The sequence below is a fragment of the Rattus norvegicus genome, chromosome 5, assembly GCF_021556685.1.
Source record: "Rattus norvegicus strain SHRSP/BbbUtx chromosome 5, alternate assembly SHRSP_T2T, whole genome shotgun sequence".
Taxonomy (NCBI): domain Eukaryota; kingdom Metazoa; phylum Chordata; class Mammalia; order Rodentia; family Muridae; genus Rattus; species Rattus norvegicus.
In genome coordinates, this window is record NC_141538.1 from 136,129,434 (window position 1) to 136,150,599 (window position 21,166).

The 21,166-nt window shown below is 43.2% G+C and overlaps 1 protein-coding gene and 1 long non-coding RNA gene across 3 annotated transcripts in view; one reads left to right on the forward strand and one right to left on the reverse strand.

The window, feature by feature from the left end:
• Positions 1–21,166, reverse strand: part of LOC148005993 (uncharacterized) — a 1,435,680-nt gene that overhangs the window by 648,682 nt on the left and 765,832 nt on the right. The window lies entirely within an intron of this gene.
• The window catches only part of Tesk2 (testis associated actin remodelling kinase 2), an 86,132-nt gene that overhangs the window by 20,852 nt on the left and 44,114 nt on the right, over positions 1–21,166 (forward strand). For both annotated transcript variants that reach the window (XM_087660211.1, NM_133396.2), the window contains 2 exon segments: positions 1,706–2,006; positions 13,694–13,815. Coding sequence is in view for 1 of the 2 variants with exons in the window: in NM_133396.2 (NP_596887.1) it covers positions 1,785–2,006; positions 13,694–13,815 (344 nt within the window). In the remaining variant the exon portion in view is untranslated.

The following is a 21,166-nucleotide window of genomic DNA, read 5'->3' on the forward strand; positions in this document are numbered from 1 at the left end:
AGACCTTGCTTGTTTGTTTTGTTTGTTTGTTGGAGATGTGCTCACTTTGTAGCCCAGGCTAGCCTTGATGATACTTGGCCCACATTATTCTTAGCCTCTTCCTGCTGAGCTTATGTATATAGGCCCCTATTCCCCCACTAATTGTGTGTGCTGGCCAGTCTTATGTCAACTTGGCACATAAGCTAGAGCTCTCTGAAAGCAAGGAGCCTCAATTGAGAAAATGCCTCCATAACGCTGTAGGGCGTTTTTTCCCCTTATTGATGGGGGAGGACCCAGCTCATTGTGGGTGGTTTCATCCCTGGGCTGGTGGATCTTCGTTCTATAAGAAAGCAGGCTGTGCAAGCCATGGGAAGCAAGCCAGTGAGCAGCAGCCCTCCGTGGTCTTTGCATCAGCTCCTGCCTCAGGATTCTGCTGTTTGAGTTTCTGTCCTGACTTCCTTCGGTGATGAACAGCAATGTGGAAGTGTATGCCGAATATAAACCCTTTCCTTCTCAACTTGGCTTTTTGGTCATGGTATTTCATTGCAGCAATAGAAACCCTAACTAAAACATTGTGTTACTGAAAATGAACTAAATCCCCAGATTTTTCTCCTCCCTCTTAAAAATACTTGAGTTAGGCCTAGTGGTTGGTAAGTGGATGCTATTTCAGCACTCCAGAGGCTGAGGCAGGAGAATCTGGTTTGAGGCCAGTCTGAATAAGACACCTTCTCTCAAAAAAGAAAGGTAGGGCCTATGAGCAAAGATATGCTATTTTTCAAAATAAACATAAGAAATTTCAGTTTATTTTGCTGTACTTGTAACAAGACTCCTACCAAGCCAGCCCAGGCCAGAGGTGAAATCCTTTGCTTCTCTCTACTTAGCTGAGAATGTGAAATCAGACCTGTTGAGCTGTAACATGCTGCGACAAGTAATTCTGAGCATTCGAACCCCAGCATCTATGAGGAAGGGGCAGGAGAATAAGGATTTCAGGGTCATATGGGCCCCACAGCAGGGTTGGCATAGTAGTTTGCCTAGTAGGACGGTCAGCTGGGTGCTGTCTCTCTCTGCCTTTCTGAGCTAGCCAGCTTTCACCACAGCTTCTGGCTCCTGAGTCCTCATTTGGTAAAATCAAACATTTGGAATTTAGTATTTTTTTTATGTATGTGAGTACACTGTCTCAATCTTCAGACTCAACAGAAGATCCCATTACAGATGTTTGTGAGCCACCATGTGGTTGCTGTGAATTGAACTCAGGTTAAGAGCAGTGGGTGCTCTTAGCAGCTAAATCAAACAACAGTTGAGAGAGTTCCTTTTCCCAAGTGACTCCACGTGTGAAGTTGATATAAAACTAGCCAGGATAACAAAAATTGTAACTCCAGCTCCAAGGGATCTGAAGGCCCCTTCTGACCACTTTGTGTGACCAGGCAAGAGTATTGTAACATATGCAGGCAAAGCACTCATCCACATGAAATGAAATGAAATGAAATAAATAAATATTAAATTTATAAAAAAAAACATACTCTATGATCTGTATATTCTAATCACATTAAGGATGGCTTTATTACAGCTTGCCTTTGTAATCATTTATTTTGAAAGTGAAGACATAGAAATATTGTTTAGATCTGGAAATCGATACAAATGGAAATATTCTTGCATTGCGAGTCTGTTAATTTTCTTGTAGTCAAGTGGTTCTAGTAAGGTGTGTGTATGTGTTTTCTTCCGGTAGTGTCACTCTGGAACAGAAGTAAAATTGAACACTGATTATGCGTGGAGCTTCTTGGTGAATGCAGAAGTGATTGTTGATTATGGATCGGAGCAAACGGAACTCGATCGCAGGGTTTCCCCCGCGTGTGGAGCGTCTGGAAGAATTTGAAGGAGGCGGTGGAGGGGATGGGAACACTGTGCAGGTGGGAAGAGTTTCGTCATCTTCATATCGTGCGATTATCAGTGCCTTTTCCAGACTGACGAGTTTGGATGACTTCACCCGTGAAAAAATAGGATCTGGGTTCTTCTCCGAGGTTTTCAAGGTGAGTGATGTTTTATGTGGTTCTCCCGATGGTCAGAATCACTGCAGCATCAATGGTTTTGGTGTTCTGTTTGTGTATTTGTTACTGCTTTTTAAAGTAGGGTCTCAGCATGTAATCCTGGCTGACTTTGAACTCCCAAGGATCCCGCTGCCCCACTTCCTGAAAGTTGAGATTACAGGCATGTACCATCACACTTTCACTGCCAGCCTCAACCTGCTGGGCTGCTGGGATTATGTAAGCCATGAGCTACCAGATGTCCTTTAAACTATTTCCAGAGCCCTCATTCATATAACTTCTACTTGTTTTGTTTTTTTATTGTTACAGTATTCCCAATGGAATATGGAATCCAGGGCCTCGTGCATGCTAGGCAAACATTCTGCCACCCTTCTTTTGTGACGTGTGTGTGTGTGTGTGTGTGTGTGTGTGTGTGTGTGTGTTTGTGTGTGTGTGTGTGTGTGGTGTGCATGAATGTGTAAGCATGAATGTTCTGGCTAGCCTCAAACTTACTGTATTGACAGGGCTGGTTTTGAACTTTCATTGATTCTAATAACTGTCTACGTTACAGTTGCTGGTATAGAACTGTATTACTGTATCTGGCTGTCTTGTGTTTTAAAATATACTATTTTTGTTTTTTATTAAGCATCTAGTTTTGTTTGTGTGAATTGAATTTATTTATCTTTACTTTTATGCGGATGGGTATTGTGTCTGTGCACCATGTCTGGTGCACTTGAAGCCAGACAGGACATCAGATCCCCTGGGACTGGAGTTACAGTCAGTTGTAAGCTGCCATGTGGGTGCTGAGAATCAAATCTGGGTCCTCTGGAAGAACAGCAAGTGTTCTTAATTGATGAGCCATCTCTCTAGCCTCAAACTTAGTTTTTAAAAATCACGTTCTTTTGCATTTTGGTTCGACTATGGTTTGTGCATCCAAAACTACTGATAAAGTTTAATCAAATCCAATGTAAAGTGTGACTTCATCTCTGGTGTTTACTTAGAGGTGTGGCCTTTAGAAGTGATCAAGATTAGATAAGTCATCAGTTCTGGGTCCCCTATTGTTAGTTCTGTAAGAAAGAGACCAGAGAATGCACATGCGTTCCTGTGATACCTTGCCTGCTTTAGGACTTTGTTAGAAAGAAAACCACTGGAACCTGAACCAGAGCCATGAACCCGAATAAATCACCACACCTCCTCCTCTACCTCCTCTTTCTTCCTACCCTCCTTCCCCTCTCCTCCTCCTCCTCCTCCTCCCTTCCACCTTCTCTGTATACATAGACAATTTTTGTTTGAGCCCTGGGACCCACATGGTGGAAGAAGAGAACTGATTCCCACAAGTTGTCCTTTGATCTCCATAAGGAGTTGACATAAAACGTTTGAATGTACTACAGTGAAGCCCATCAGGTAGTGTGCGAACAAGGGGGTAAAGCAGGGACGGGTGTTGGAGCTGGGATGCAGCTGAAGGGCACAGCACTTGAGGAGGCAGAAGGCCTCAGCTTCCATTTCCAGCGCTGAGAAAAATTCAAATGAGTATTGAGTCTGTCTTTTTGGAGTCTGTGGTGTGGTAATTAATTCTACATGCTTTGAACTCGTCGCCTGGATTATGGGGTGTCAGATACTTAGTCAGATATCACTCTGGATGCGTTAGAGTGTTTCTTGAGTTGAACTGGGGAACTAGGCAGTCTTCTTAATGTGCATAGTCTTCAACTGGTCATTTGAAAATCTGAGAAGAACAAAAAGGCTGACCGTAAGAAAGAGATCTCCTGCCTGAGTGAGTGAGCTGACGTTGGTCCTTGCCTGGCTTTGGCGTGGAGACGACAGTGCAGCTCCTCTGGGCTTTAAGCCTATAGTTTGGTGAGAAACACTATCTTGAGCGAGAAGCACAAAGTAAGGACCCATGGCGGAGTCGAACCATGAAAACTCCCATCGTTTATTTTTAGCATGCTTCTTAGTTTTCTGTGGCCTGTTTTCTTGTATTTTCTTCTTTACTTTTGAAGAAGTAACCCCTGGGAGGTGGAATCCTTTGAGGGTGTGTCTCCATCGAGAGCTAAGGACTTCTTACGTAGACTCCACCTCCCGTTTTTTTTCTTAGACCTCCAGCCTCACTCATGCTGTGAAGGATGACTTTGAGATCTTGATCCCCCTGCCTCACGTCCCCATGCTGGGACTACTGGATTGAGCTACCAAAGCTGGCTCATTTGTTTTTTCCTAAGCAATCATTCATGAGGCGTTTATCCATTATTTATGTATACTTGAAAGAAGTGTACACAGTGTGTTCTATTCTCTATTTCTTAACAAGATTATGAAGAGTCTAAAATATTTATGGATCAAAACAACAGTTTATACATGAACTATAAAGAACACTAAGTCTACATACAGCTTCGCTGTAAGATCAGAGATTGTTTTAACTCATGTTTTTATTATCAAAACAATTTAACTTATGGGGAAACAAGCCAGGATGATGAAAACCCCTCTTGGTTATTTTTAGCAGGCATCTTAGTTTTTTCTCTATCTCCTAATTTCTTGTCTTCTGTGCCTGAGTATTGAAGTATTGAGTATTGAAGATGTAACAACTCGAGGGGATGTCAGCAATAGGTGGGCTACAGAGGACCCATCAGTTCTTTCTTTCTTTTTTTTTTTTCAGAGCTGGGGACCGAACCCAGGGCCTTGCGCTTGCTAGGCAAGCGCTCTACCACTGAGCTAAATCCCCAGCTCTACCCATCAGTTTTTTTTTTTTTTTTTTTTTTTTTGGTTCTTTTTTTTCGGAGCTGGGGACCAAACCCAGGGCCTTGTGCTTCCTAGGCAAGCGCTCTACCACTGAGCTAAATCCCCAGCCCCTACCCATCAGTTCTTAAAGACTAAGATTATTCCCTGAAATATCTGTTCAGATAGCTGTAGCCCCCCCCCCCCCCCGGCAGTCCATCTGTGTGGGTGGCAAGCGTTGGTTCTACATCTAGATTGGTCAGGGAGGCAGACAGCGAAAGGAGTGTGGTGGATACCCAAAGACCACAGTAGGCATGTTGAGTGCAGTGTTAATTTATTTTTGATGGCTGCTTATGTGCTACAGTGGCTAAGCTGAGTAGTTACCAGAGACCACAAAGCCTCAGAGCCCTATTATGTTATGTTTACTGTCCGACCCCAAACAGAAAGTTTGCCAACCCATGATCTAATAGCTGAAGTGTATGGCCGAGTGGAAGTTAGGTTTTAGTTTTAATTATAAAGTACAGATGGTTATAGAACCTTAAATGTCAAGTTAAATGAAAGGTGTCTGTAACAATGAAAGAAATATTTGACTCCCAATACAAGTTACACAGTTCTTCAGCTGAGAAGACCTTCTAGCAAGAAGAAAAAGAAAAAAAAAACAAAAAACAAAAAACAAAAAAAAAACGAAAGGGGATGGGGTGTGGGGGATGGCGGCCAGCTGTACTGTCATGTGCCTAATTCCTGCTCCAGCACTCAGGAGGTGATGGCTCTTGAAGAGTTTATATAGACTTACATGTATTCTAAAGATTGGGATTTCGGGCCCTGCAGACATTGTTGACAATAGGCCTTCCTTGGTTGTAGTACCTGCTTAGGTTCTACTGTCTTTGTTTAGCTCTAGAGTCTGCCTCTACAGTAGCTCAGACTACAAATTTATACCTGTGGGCTGCCTTTGGCTTTTCTGTGTTTATTTCTGTTTCAACAGTTTTTAGCACAGCTCTGCCACCTAGAGAGATCTCATTAAATATTTGTTGCATAAGAGAAGACATTTATGTGTCCATCTGTATGTGTATACCTTCATGTATGCATTCATTTACATAATAAGAGGATTCAGAGCCTCACTGTCTGATCTGAATCTCATCTGACACTATAAATGTAATTTTATAAAATTAAGAGGCAGGGGCTGGAAAGCCAGTTCAGTGGTTAAGAGCGCCCACTGCTCTTCCAGAGGGCCTGAGTTCAATTCTCAGCAACCAAGTAGTGGCTCACAACCATCTGTAAAGGGATCTGATGTCCTCTTATGGTGTGCCTCAAGACAACTGCTGTGGACTTATAATATAAATAAATAAATAAATAGGTAGATAGATAAATAGATAAATAAAATCTTTTAAAAAATGAAAAGGCAAAAGAAATAATACTTACTCTATAGAGTTGAAGATAGGCTAGGGTTCTATATGTAAAAGACTTAAACTGTTATATACAGACATTATTCTAAGAACTACTTGCTGATTTCACACACGTAAGAGCTATTCAGTTCTTTGTGCTAGGTATGATAACTTTTATACATTTTCTTGTTTAATATATATAAAAACCTTGTAAGCAGTTACATTCCATGTTTTAAAAGTTTATTTTAGTTTTATTTATGTATATTTAACTGTGTGTGGATACCAGAAGAGTTTGTCCTGTCCCCTGGAGCTGGGGTTAGCAGGCAGTTAGTTGCAAGCTGCTTGACACGGGCACTGAGATTCAAACCTGCTTAACCACTGAGCCGCAGCTCCAGCCCCAACACTTCTAATTCACAGTGAAGAAACTGAGGTTCAAAGATGATCACCATCTTGCTAGGTACACTATAACAGTACACGCTGAAGCTAGGGTTTTTGAGTTCCTGGGAGTGGGAAGATGCTCAGTGGGTAAGATACTTGGTGTGCAAACATGAAGACTTGAGTTTGAATCCCCTGTACCCACATGGAAAGCTGGGCATGGTGCCACACCTGTTTCTCCAGCCCTTAGTGGTAGAAGGAGGAGGATCTGGGGGATCCGCCAGCTAGCCTGTTTAGTCCAAAAGGCAAGCTTCAGGGTCAGTGTGAAACTATGTCTTAAAGAAATGAGATGGGCTGGGTGGCGGTGGCCCACACCTTTAATCATAGCACTCAGAAGGCAGAGGCAAACAGATCTCTGTCAGTTCAAGGCCAGACTGGTTCACAGAGCTAGAGAAACCCTGTTTCAAAAGACCAAAAAAAGAAAGGAAATACCGGGGAAGGGCTGGAGAGATGTCCCAGAGGCTCACAATCATCTGTAACTCCAGCTCCAGAGGATCCTATCCCTTCTTCTGGACTCCATAGGCACTAGGCATGCACATAGTGCACAGGCAGGCAAGCCAAACATTCACGCACAAAAAAATAAGATAAATCTTAAAACAACAAGATTCACAGTTGAGGAAACTCTGACCTCAATGTGCATGCATCCCTATGACAGTCAGACATACAGACACACACAGGAACACACATACACACAGACATTCTCTCTCTCTCTCCAATTAATTAATGAAAGATTTTATTTAATTTTATTCTCAGGAGCTAACTGCTTTATTAATTTTACTTTATTTTTGCTATTTTTAGAATCTGAGAATTTATATATACTTTTTACTTTGATATAGAACTCATAGTGATTCATTTCATGATGTAAGACCAAGGCTTAGATGCTTTTTTCTTTTTTCTTTTTTTTTTTTTTTTTTGACACAGTCTCACTATGTAGTTCTGGCTGGCATAGAACTCCATGAACTTACAGGGATTCATCTTCTAGTGCTGGAGTGAAAGGCATTTGCTGCCACACCTCAGTCTTGATTTTGTTTTGGTTTAGTTTGGTTTTTGAGACAGAGTCTATTATTAGTTCTGGCTGCCCTAGACCTTGTTATATAGACCGGTTATGGTCTTGAACTCATAAAGTTCATCCACCTGCTTCTTCCTGCTGAGCGCTGGGATTAAAGGATTTTGCCCATGTCCAGCCTTCACATTTGATTTTGAAGGTTACTTTAAAATCCGAATACTTGGAACAGTTCAATTCTGAAATGTCTGGTTTGATAGAAGACACATACACACACACACACAAACACACACACACACACACACACACACACACACACACACACACACACTGTCTTTCCCTCTGTCTCTCTGTCTTTCCCTCCTTCTCATGGATATGAAGAGTTCTAATTTTCTCCCCTGTCATATTTTTCTAAACTGGCAACACATATGCCAACATTAAAGGACAATAAACTTACAAGCTAACAGAACCCAGTGTTTGCCATCTGTTTGCTACTGAAATATTGATTTATTCATGTTTCTGGTTATGCATTCATTATTTAATGCACACACAGCTTGTCATGCAAACGCTGTTCCTGGAGAATCCCCAACAGTTGTGGCTTAAGGAAAGCAGGGAATCAGGGGTTGGGGATTTAGCTCAGTGGTAGAGCGCTTGCCTAGCAAGCACAAGCACAAGGCCCTGGATTCGGTCCCCAGCTCCGGGGGGGGGGGGGGGGGGGGGGAGAAAAGGAAAGCAGGGAACCATTTTAGCAAACAAATGTTTGTTCTGAGATGTTTATTGCTGTGATTGGGAGGTGGAGGTGTTATGTGTGGTTGTAGGTAGATACACTCATGCCAGTTTTGTGTGCTTAAATGCCTTCTACCAGTGAAGATGCATTCTGTCAGAGGTTAAGTCTGTATACTCTCTCAACCTTTGTCTGGTAATTTATATAGTTTTGAAATGCTAGTCTTGGGCTGAGGACGTAGTCAATAACATGCTTGCCTAGCATGCACGAGGTTCTGTCCCAAGCACCATAAAGTGAGCATAGTGGTGTGTGCCTATAATCCTAACTTGGGAGGTAAAGGCAGGAGGATCAGAATCAAGGTCACTTTTTGCTACATAACATGTAGCCCTCTGTTAACGATTCTGTTTCAATAAACACTAATTATTTGCTCTTGTTCATTTGCTTATTCAGTATATATTTAGCTAAGGAGCACTAGGTTTAGGATATGTATAAGATATTGAAATAGGGGGGCTGGAGAGATGGCTCCGTGGTTAAGAGCACTGATTGCTCTTCCAGAGGTCCTGAGTTCAATTCCCACCAACCACATGGTGGCTCACAGTCATCTGTAATGAGATCCGATGCCCTCTTCTGGTGTGTCTGAAGACAGCTACAGTGTACTCATATATAATAAATAAATAAATCTTAAAAAAAAGATATTGAAATAGATACTGGGGATAAAAATCTTGCCTTGAAAAATTTGGGGTGGGGTGGGGAACTGGAGAGATGGCTTAGCAATGATGTTAGATTGTATAAGAAGGCAGACTAAGTGGGTTATCAAAAACAAGTCAGAAAGCAGCATTTGCCCTCCGTGTATGTGCATGTGCATGTGTATGTGTATATATATGTATATATCCCTATTTCAATTCCTGCCTCCAGGTATCTGCCTTCATTTCCTGCCCTGATTTCCATTCACAGTGGACTGCATATGTAAGCTGAAATAAATCTTCCTCCCTGAAGTAGTTTGAACCAGAATGGTCTCCATAGGCTCATATATTTGAATGCTTTGTCACCTGTTAGTAAAACTGTTTGGGAAGGATTAGGAAGTATGGCCTTGTTGAGGTGTGTCACTGGGAGTGGGCTTTGAGGTCTAAAAAAAACACACATACCAGGCTCCCTCGTGTCCCCCACCCCTGCACTCCCACTCCTTCCTCCCCCTTTCTCTCCTTTCTCATCAGGTGTAAAATTCTAACCTACTGCCTCAGCACCGTGCCTGTCTGCTTTGTGCCATGATTAGCATGGGCTAGGCAAGCCCCCAGTTAAATGCTGTGTTTTGTAAGCGTCTCCTTGGTCAGGTGTCTCTTTACAGCTTTAGAACAGTGACTGAGATACTCCAAAAGGTGCTTCTGGCCATGGTATTTATCGCAGCAAAAGAGTTGCTCTTGTCTCAGTAGTTCCAGAAGGGGAAGAGTCTGTCGTGAAGCGTGGAGGTAAGCAGCAGGCATGGCGGCAGGATCAGAAAGCTAACGTGCTCCCATCACAACCAGCAGCATGGAGCAGAGGGAGCAAACCTCAAATGGCAGGAGGGTTTGAACCTTCAGTAGTGATGCACCTCCTAAACTTTCCCAACACCACCAACTGTACACAAAGTGTTGGAATGCACAGATCACGGGCACTATTCTCTTTCACACTACTACAGAAGGGTAGGCAGGCACCAGAGGTAGTAAATATTTACTTAAAATCTTTTTTGTTTTTCTAGATTACTTATTATGTGTATGAGCGCTTTGCCCACATTTATGTTAAGTGTGCCACGTGCATGCCTATGGCCTGCTGGAGTCAGGAGGAGTCAGATCCCCGGGAGTGAAGTTTTCCTTTTTCTTTTCTGTTTGTTTGTTTGAGACAGGGTTTCTCTGTGTAGCCCTGGTTGTCCTGGAACTCACTCCCTCTGTGGACCAGGCTGGCCTTGAACTCAGGTCCGCTTGCCTCTGCCTCCTGCTGCTGGGATGAAAGGTGTGCACCTCACGGCCCAACTTGGGGTTTTACCGGACCAGAGTCATTTGGCATTATTTTTTGTGTTAGTAATATTTCTCCTTCCCCAAATTAGTTTCTCGTCTGACGAATAGTTTCACAGAACCCTGTAAATGATTTGTTTTCTGTCTCCTAATTCTGCTTCTGTCCTCGTGAGCACTTACTTGGAGTATTCTGTACTTTGCTAGTGTTTGTAAGCTTGCCCTTGACTCACTTTGTGGTTGTTCTCCTGAGACAGCGTTTCTTGTAGCCCGGTGGGCCTCAAACCCACCTTGAAGTTCTGTTCTTCCTGCTCTGAAACTGGTCTTTGGCTACTTTGTGGGTCCTTCTTTCTCTACCCTTGTTCCACCCTTTCAACCCCTAACACCAGATAGGGGAGGAAAAAGGACAGAGGGGAGAGGGGGTGAGCACTGATAGACTGCTTCCTGCTGATTGTCGGATTCCTTGGGGCAGGTTTGATCTCTGCTGTCGGGATAGCTAATTTCTTCTTTTTGTTTTCTCTCTGCACCACAAACCACCACCAACAGCAGTCAACAGCAACCAACCAACATCCACCAGCAATGCTCAACCCTGAGTCTCGGGGCTCTAACATTTCTAGACCCTCTGAAAAGTACCCAGGATTTCAGACATCTTACTGTCACAGAAACTGGCTGCAGCAAAATCGTGCCCTTGCTAGATCCGAACTCTTTTTTTTTTTTTTAAAGATTTATTTTACTTATATGAGTACACTGTAACTGTCTTCAGACACACCAGAAGACGGCATCGGATCCCATTACAGATGGTTGTGAGCCACCATGTGGTTGCTGGGAATTGAACTCAGGACCTCTGGAAGAGCAGTCAGTGCTCTTAACCGCTGAGCCATCTCTCCAGCCCCTAGATCCGAACTCTTAAGGCACCAGGTATACATGTGTGTGTGTGTGTGTGTGTGTGTGTGTGTGTGTGTGTGTGTGTGTGTGTGTGTGCGCGCACACATACACACTCAGGCAAATGCTCATTAATAGAAAATAAAATAAATATATCTTAAAATTTATTTTTTTGAGATGGGCTCTCTGTTATGTGGCCCTGGCTATCCTAGAACCTGGGTATGTAGACCAAGCTGGCTTTGAACTCAGAGAGCCACCTGCTTCTCTCTCTTAAGTGTTAGAATTAAAGGTATATACTACCTAGCTAAATGACTCTTTGGAATAAGAACGCAGGCCTGTCGCGTGGTACTTTATTTTTAACCCCAGACTTGGGGGCAGCGGCAGGTATATCTTTGTAGGCCATATTGGTCTACACATCCATCCAGTTCCAGGATAGCCAGAGCTATACAGTGAGATCGTGTCTTGAAAATGAAACAAAGTAAATAAAAAAATGAGAGGAAAGAAAAAGACAGATTGCTTATCCCTAAATGTTGCATGTTATTTTATTATCTAATATTCTTAAAATTGAACATTTTGTTAAATATTCACAGTGTGTAGGGGAGGTGGTAGTGACTTATGCTTTTAGTCCCAGTACTTGGAAGGCAGAGGCAGATGAGTCTCTGAGTTTGGGGCCAGCCTGATCTAGAGTGAATTCTAGGACAGCCAGGGCTATAAAGAAAAACCCTGTCTCAAAAAAAGAAGAAACAAAAATTAGAGAAAGCCAAGCAGTGGTGGCTTGCATTTAATCCCAGCACTCAGAGGTAGAAGCAGGTAGATCTCTGGGTTTGAGGCCAGCCTGGTCTACAAATCAAGTCCTAAGACAGCCAGGGCTACACAGAGAAACTCTGTGCTGAAAAACCAGGAAAAATAAAATAAAACTTCAGAGTGAACCAGGATGTGGGGCACGACACATACTTATATTCCAGTACTCCCTGCAAGTTGGACACATCCTGGACTCGATGATGTCTGCCAGTCCAGTCGATGCTGTACAGCAAGACTGTTTCAAAAACGATAGCAAACTGTCCCGTGATGATAGATGGGGAGACCCACTAACACACAGATGTGTTCTGCAAATAGTGCTGGAAAAATACTGTCAGTGAGATCTTTGTATGAAAAGGCCTCTTTTAACTTATCCTCGCAGGATCTAGAAAGGAAAGGCACTTCTCTTTCTTCAATCACGAGATACATGACAACAGTATCATTGATGCCCCGAGGAGAGTTGTCTTCCAAATCTCTAGAAGGATCTAGATGAGGGGAGAGCCTGCCAGCATTTTCCTTCGTTTTTCTGAGTATGGCTCTGCAGCTTTCCAGCTTTTCGGCTGTGGCCACTGCAGAGCATCGTTGTTTTACGTACGAGATGAAGATAAGTTATGATGCGTCCCGTGTTAATGGAGAACTTACCCTTCAGAGTTAGAGTTACTTCATTGAGCCTTTGCAGGGTGAAAACTAAAATCGAAGTAATATAACAATACTCCTGAAGTTCATAAAATAAAAATAGCTTTGTATTCCAAGTCCCTGCTGCATCAGCTCTGAAGTTAAAATTTAAAAGTTGTATTTACTGATTGTGTGTGTGTGCGTGTGTGTGCGTGTGTGTGTGTGTGTGTGTGTGTGTGTGTGTGTGTGTGTGTGCATGTGGATGTGCATGTGTCTGGTACACTAAGGGTCAAAACCAGGGCTTTGTGCATGATGAGTCAATACTCTACCCTTGAGCTATGCCCCAGCTCTGTTTTTTCCCTACTTAGAGATACATTTTTATAGTGCTTAGCGTAAGTATGTCATTTTTATGCCTTATAAAGTGTCTTATAAAGACAGTTTTATAGCTCATTATTACGTAAGGCTTACTCACACTTCTTCCCTTCCCCCACACTTAAGACTTTACAGGAAGCACTGTTTCCTTCTAGTATACCGTGCTGGCCTTAAGGAAGTAGACTCAAACATTTCCTCATTGTCCAGGTGTGGTGGGCTATGTCTTTAACCCCAGTGCTAGGAGGCTGAGTCAGGAGGATTGTATGAAGCTACAGTTAGACAAGCAGCCTCATGAGCTCCAGGCCATTCAGAGATACGTAGCAAGACCCTGCCTAGTCACATTTTGCTAGACGTGGTGGCACATGCCTGTAATCGCACCCTAGAGGTGGGGACAGAAGGATCAGGTGTTCAAGTTCATCCTCAGCTTTATAGGAAGTTTGGGCCAACCTGGGTCTCAGTCTGAATCACAACTCTTCCCCGTCCCTCCCCCCAAAAAACCCATAAAAATGTAAATAAAAGATATGAAACATTGTATTCTGGCCAGCTCAGTATGGAACAATTTTGGTCTTGGATGAAATAAATTCATCTTTATTAGTGGAGTAAGACAAGTATAAATTTTTCTTTTTTTGAGACTAGATCTCACTGTGTAGCCCAGGCTGGCCATACACTGATATTTCTGCATCAGCATCCAGAATGCGGTATTTATTTTATCTAGGCTGGTACTAAAACACCCTGGTGCGTTCTGTGTATGGAGACGTTGCTGTCACCTCTGACCTGCTGCTGTCACTCTGTAGGTTCGGCACAGAGCTTCAGGGCAGGTGATGGCTCTCAAGATGAACACGCTGAGCAGTAACCGAGCAAACCTGCTGAAGGAGATGCAGCTCATGAACAGACTGTCCCATCCCAACATCCTCAGGTAACGCAGCCGTGGGAGGCGCTCCTGGACGCTTGCCACAGCAGCACGTTATCTCGTGGCATCCATCTTGCTGGGGCTTAGCTAGGCTCTAGGTCTTTTTCTCCATTACAACCTAATTTCCTGTAATTAACAATATGTAGCAAGGCAGCTTCCTCTCTCCAGTTGCTTTACTCTCATCAGAACATTAGCACTCGCTCATTAGGATAATTATTTCCTACTGTGATTAGTACTTTGTCAGATTAAAGACTGATCTCTATGTGGCTATTTAATTTTCTAAATTGCTTTATGAGGACTTATAATTAATTAAATCAGTGAATAAAAAGAAGAGCAACATTATGGCGTAAGACTATCCACCCTAAACCGTGAGTACTCAGGTAGGAGACACAACTTTTTGTTGAGAATTGTTTTTACCTATAAACGGCTTGCAAACCAGGATGACTCAGTGGGTAAAGGTGCAATTTAAACTCAACACTCAGGAGTCAGAGACAGGTAGATCTCTGAGTTCAAGGCCTGTCTGGTCTATAGAGTGAGTTCCAGGACATCTGGGGGGAAAAAAAAAAAAGAAAAAGAAAAAAGAAAGGGGAAAAAAACCCAGTAACAACAACAAATTTTTTTAAAGATTATATTACACTGGCTGGAGATAGTTCAGTAATTAATAGCACTGGCTGCTCCTGCAGAGGACAGGGTTCCATTCTTACCATCCAGTTATTAGTAAACTCAAGTTCTGGCCTCTGTAGGTACCAGGCGTACGTGTGGTGCAAATGCATATACGCATACAAACACTTATATGCCGGAAAGAAAAATACAATCTTTTTTAAAGGAGGTTTTGTGTGTGTGTGTGTGTGTGTGTGTGTGTGTGTGTGTGTGTGTATTTTAGTAATCAATATCTGAATATTTCTCTCTTTAATCATGATATTTAGGCAACTGTGCTGTGCTTCTAAAAGAAATTGTACAAGGCAATATGATTTAGTATATATTTAAAGTAGGATTTGTATATAAGATGCTTGTGATGTTAAAAATGCCCATGCAGGCCTCAATCCTATAGGCTCTCAAGATCTGGAATCACAGGTGTGCCTTACCATAAGCAGGTTATATAAGAAGTTTCTCTTCCCCACCTCTCTTTCTTGACAGGATCCCATATAGAGCCCACTGGCCTTGAACTCCTCCTCCTCCTGCTTTACCATCCAAGTGCCAGACTCACAGGCATGGACCCCCATACCTAGCTGTGTGTGAGCCTTGCCTGGGGGTATGTATGCCACTGCTTGCATAGACCTAAGAGGCTGTGAAACTGGAGTCACAGAATGAGTTTGGGATTGGATCAGATTCTCTTCAAGAGTGGCCAGTGCTCTTAATCACTGAGCCATCTCTTTAGCCTGTCCTTTAAGGGTTTTAAAGAAAGGTTGTCCTAGCTGGGGGATGGTGGTGCATGACTTTAATCCCAACCTTTCAAGGCAGAAGCAGGTGAATCTCTGAGTTTGAGGTCAGCCTGATCTACCAGGACAGCCAAGGCTATACAGAGAAATCCTGTCTCAAACAAAACAAAAAAATAACCAACCAAACACAAACCACGACGACAAAAAAGTAAAAAGTTAAGTGGTAAAGTGTGTGTGAGGATTCTAAAAGAAACAAAGAAGTATTAAATTTCCTATGCATTTAGAATAACAAAGAGATATGAGAAATAGCCCTGGTCAGCTGGTCATGTCCTTAGAAAAGCCATTGGGGAATGGAAATTAGGAGGATATGGAATTGGGTTACAGGTCTTGAGCACAAGACTTCCTGGCATGAACAACTGTATTCACAAGAAGCCCAAACTATCAATTCTTCCAGACCCAACAAAAGACTCCATTGTTTATTTAACTGATAACTTAGAACGCTTATATTAAAACCCATCCATCTTACCTATACTTTATATGAGGATATACATGCAAACCAAGTGTGTGTCCCTCCCGCCTCCATGCCTTACCCACTGTTTCCCCAGATTTCTTTACCCACCCTCTGCTGGGATCTCAAGTGTGTGCTGCCCATCCTGCTGTTCTTTTCTTTCTGAATGGAAATTTTTGTAGGGAAGATGATGAAAGAAGGTTTCCTAAGGAGGTTAGGGTCAAGGAGAGGAGACAAACAAAGCTCAGTAGCTGAGCGCTCTCCCCTGTTGGACATGCGTAGCTCTGGCACCCAGGGGCACGGTACACCCAGCGGATTGGATGGCACCTCCAGCGGGTCTCACAGCCTCTGTCCCACACAGACTTCCTCAGTCACAGCTCAGGCATTTTCTTCCTCCTTTCCTTCCTTTCCTAGGGAGTTTCTTGTTTGTTTGTTTGTTTGTTTGTTTTTGAGTCGGGGTCTCACTGTGGGTCCCTTGCTGTCTTGGAACTCTGTAGACCAGGTTGTCTTAGAAGTCAGAGATCCGGGGTTGGGGATTTAGCTCAGTGGTAGAGCACTTGCCTAGCAAGCGCAAGGCTCTGGGTTCAGTCCCCAGCTCCGGAAAAAAAAAAAAAAAGAAGTCAGAGATCCACTTGTCTCTGCCCCTTCTGGAATTAAAGGTGTGTCCCACCATGCCCAGCTCACAGCAACCTTCCTTCTTTTCTTTTTGTTTTGGAGACAGGGTTTCTCTGTGTAGCCCTGGCTGTCCTGGAACTCACTCTGTAGACCAGGCTGGCTTTAAACTCAGAGATTCACCTGCCTCTGCCTCCCAAGTGCTAGGATTAAAGGCCTGTGTCACCACTGCCAGCCTGCCGTTCTTCTTGATTAAAATTTTTTTCATGTATTTTATGTGTGGCTGCATATGTGAGTGCACATGAGACATACATGTGTGGAGGTCACAGGACAGCTTTCAGGAATGGGCTCTCTCCTTCCACCATGAGTATTGCAGTGATTGATCTCAGGTCATTGGTCTTGGCTGCAAGCACCCTTACATGCTAAGTCATCTTCCTGCACCCCACCTCTGTTTGAGACAGGATGTTGCTATGTAGCAGGCTAGCCTCAACTATGCAATCCTCCTGCCTCAGCCTTCTGCTAAGTTCTTCAGGCACATGCACGATCTCACCAAACGTAGCCTGACCTACCACTAGTTTTTTTGACGTTCTCTTTCGGTGCTGTTAATTGGAGGAAGGACTCACTGAAGTATTACATCCCGGTTCCTGACTACTAATGTTTGTTCATAGTTTCTTCAGCTCAAGCTGGGCATGGTGAGGATTGCCTGTATTCAAGGTGGAGGCAGGAGGATTAAGAGTACAAGTTTAGCTTTGCTGTAAAATGAAATCATTATTTGTTGGAATGGAGAATGTGACTTTCACTTTCCAATTATTTCCCCGGGTCAGCTGTGGAGCAGGTTATCTAGCATGTTGAGTACAAAGGATGTAGGAACTGTTGTCTTATAGGAAGTCCTTATAGGAAGCAAACTATGTACGTAAGATGGAGCTGAAGTGTGGCTCTACTGTAGAATGCTTGCCTAGTGTGAGTTGTTCAATGGCTAGCACAGAAGAGAAGGAAGAGGGCAGGGTGGGGAAGACTAGGAGAAGGATTAGTATCAGCTGCTGCCTTGTGGATGGCTAATAAATAGCTATCGTTCCAGTTAGCCAACCTGAAACATCCCAGGCATCTTCAGTAGCCTTTGTTCCTTGGTCTGATCCTGAATCTTGAGGACATGTGCATCTGTTCTTTCATTGTACTTCATCCCTCTTCACTTTCACCTGCAGTGAAAATTATGTGCCCTCTCTGTGGTTTCCACCAGTCCTGAGGCGTAAGTAGCTCCTAATGGAACACTCTCCCCCTCTTCTTGTGCTGAGGGTGGGATGAAGAGTCTCTTGCTATATCCCCAGATGCTACAGTTTTTTGATGACTCAACATTGATTTTAGACCTGAATCAGAAATCCCGTAGACAGTCCGATCTGTTTTTGCTGATTATCTTCCATTCTTTCTAATATATTTAACACAGCTTAAATGTTTCCTAACTGTTCTCTAGGGCATATTATTCAATCTCTGGACTTTGGTTTTACTGCCAAAAGAAGGACTAGGAATACATCAGTGGTAATGAGTCATTGTAACTTTAATTTTTTTTCAAACATTCTTTTTAATGATGGTTGTTAAACGCTTTAACCTCCTTTTAGTCTACCACCCACTAGAGGTAGTGGGAAAGAAAGGATACAGGGGAAGTGGACCTGTTTAGAAAGGTTCTTTAGAGCAACTCCTGTCTGTGTTGTCTGGAAATCGACAGTTCAGTTCACAGTTAGTAGTAGCAGCTCGATCCACTCACAAACACTTCATGGATACTCCAGCAGTCCAGTTTGGTGGAGTCAGGTTAGCAAACACAAATCAGCAGCAGTAGCACTACCTAGCAGAGATAGCCAGGCCCCAGCCTCAGCTCCAGTCAACAGGAGGGACCAGGAGGAGGGGCCAGGAGGAGTTCTCCACCATGCCTCTCTCGGGAAATGTGAAGATCAGGGAGACCCACAGCTAGCTCTATAAGCAAGCCAAGCTCCACCTCGGTGTACTCCCCCAAACATCACGTGTCCTCCACGTGTCTTGCCTCAGCCTGTGAGTCTGTCTCAGCTGACGTTGTAGCACAACACTAGAAGTTTTTTTGCTAGGTTCTCTCTATGGAATCCAACAAAAGGAGCTCAACTATGCAATGTAAGGAGACCAATATATGCATGTTGTTAGCAAAGAATCCTTCATCACCATGTCCTTTTTCCTATGCTTGCTTTAGCAGAACATCCTTTCTCTTGTGTCTGCTTCAGCTAAACCTTCCTTCATGAACCTGCCTTAGTCTTTCCCTTGAGTCCACTTTAGCTCCAGCAAAACACTTTCCAAAGCACACTGAAGTTTCCACTTCAAGTCATACTAAATTAAACGTCAACTCTTAAATGATAAGGCTTGAAAATTTACTGTATTAGAGTGTGTATGTTGGCATGCACAGGTATATATTTGTATATGTGTTCCAAGATAAATGGGCAGTGTTTAAAATGATGAATGAAAGATCTCTCAGATTTTATCATTATACTCCTAGTATCTAGGTCAAAGAGTCTTCAGAGATGAGAACTCTTTTTTTTTTTTTTTTTTTTTTTGGTTCTTTTTTTCGGAGCTGGGGACTGAACCCAGGGCCTTGCGCTTCTTAGGTAAGCGCTCTACCACTGAGCTAAATCCCCAGCCCCGAGATGAGAACTCTTAAAGCATCATCTGCAACTAGGCCTGGTGGCTCAGGCTGACTTGGAACTCATAACAGTCCTCCTGTCTCACCCTTTTAGTGCTGAGAATTCAGATATGTACCACTATGTCTGGTTCTTTTAAATTTTTTTGTTATTTGTTGAGTGTGTTTGAGCATTAGAGTTTCCAACGCTGTGCTAAAAGCAACACAGGAAGAAAAGGATTTATTTCATTTTATAAGTTTGACGTCACAGGCCATCACTGAGGGAAGTCAGGGCACCAGAGGCCATGGAAGAATACTGCTTACTGCTCTGTTCCTTATGGCTTGCTTAGCCTGCTTCCTTACAACAACTATCAGCCCAGGGGTGGCATCATCCACAGTGAACTGGGCCCTCCCACATCACCCATTAATCAAGAAAATCTCACTCTTGCCTACAGGCCAATTTTAAGAAGACACTCTTACAATTAAATTCTCTCTAGATATGTCTAGGTTTGTGTCACATTGATAGAAACCAACTAGTACGGTGTGTGTGTGTGTGTGTGTGTGTGTGTGTGTGTGTGTGTGTGTGTGTGTGTGCTTGCATGCATTTTATGTGTGTGGTCATGAGCGAGAGACAGAGACAGAAACAGACAGAGATGACTGAAGACTTTTGGGAATGGGTTCTTTCCTACTGGGGATCATTCAGGTTGTCAGGCTTGGTGGTAAGTGCCTCTTATCAGCTAAGCCATGTTCAAGGATGTCTTTTGGACTTTTGGGGGTGGGGGAGCAAGGTCTTAGTACATAGTCCAGGCTGGCCTTGGACTCACTAGTTTGCCCCAAATCTCAAGGCTTGGGCATGGTCAGGAACTCCCACAACCACAGCACTCTGGAGGTAGAGAAGGAGGATTGGTACAAGTTCAAGGCCAGCTTGGGCTACATAGTAGGACCCCTGTCTCAACAGGCAAGGCAGGCATTGTGGTGCAGTCCTGTAAACACTGCACTGGGGTAATGGAGGTGGGAAGATTAGGAATTCAGAGCCATCTTTAGCTTAGTGAGTTAGGCCAGTCTGGGATACATAGTGAGTTCTGGGTCAGCCTGGACTACAGGGTGTGTAACCATGGGCTTTTCCACCTGGCCTCTTTGTTCCCCAAATAATGACTCTGAGACTTAATATTTCATGACTAAATGACCAGGTCAAAAGCTTTGGCTCATTTCTGCTAGTTCATAACTTAATTACCCGTTTACTCTCTTCTAAGCCCCACTGCATGGTTGGTTACCTCAGCTCAGCTTTTCCCGAATCCTCTCTCTCTGCCTGTTGTCTCGACACCTGGTCCTGCTGCAGCTCCTTGTCCAGGGATATTTTATTCATGGATGATGGTTCCTCATAGGACATGACGATCCTCTCTGCAGGAATGAGACACTGCTACAAACTAACAGAGAACAGAAGGAGGAGGGAGTGAGGCAGCAGGTAGTCCCAGGACGACTTCTGTACTACGGGGTAGAGACTCAGACTAATGGAGCCTAAGGATTATTAGTTTCAGGAGAAATGTTGGATTGTGGAATGAGGTGTAAGGAATAAGATACACGTTTCTTGATGTTTTTGGCAAGATGGAAAAACATTCAAAAGAATTGCACGATTTTTTTCAATGACTTTGAGAAGAACTAATGGTGGACATAAAATAAGCAAAAAATTTAAAAGGCAAAAATTATAAAAAATAAAACTTAATTACAGTATGACATCTAGTCTAATAATAATTATAATCAATCATAGTATAAACACTGATTCTCAAATTTCCCCTCTAAATATTGATATTGCCTAAGTATGTTTTCTAATAATATCAGAAGGGCAGTAGTTTGAGTGCTGTATCCTAAGCTTTTACCCTTTGAAGCTGGTTGGTAAGATTAGCGATGGCTGTGGCTGGAGAGATGGCTCAGCAGTTAGGAGAGCACTCGCCGTTTTTGCAGAGGACCCAGATTCCGTCCCCAGTACCCACATGGTGGCTCACAGCCATCCACAACTCGGGTTTCGGGGAATCTGATGCCTTTTTTTGATCTTTTAAGGCACCACACACATGATGTGCATATGTAAGTAACTGCAGGCAAAGTATCATACGCAAAATAAAATAAATCTAAAAAATAAATAAAGATCAGTAATAGCAGTATATAAGCTAGGTTCATAAAGGTAAGCGAGACATGGGTAAAGGTCAGGTAAGGTTGCTTATGCCTTTA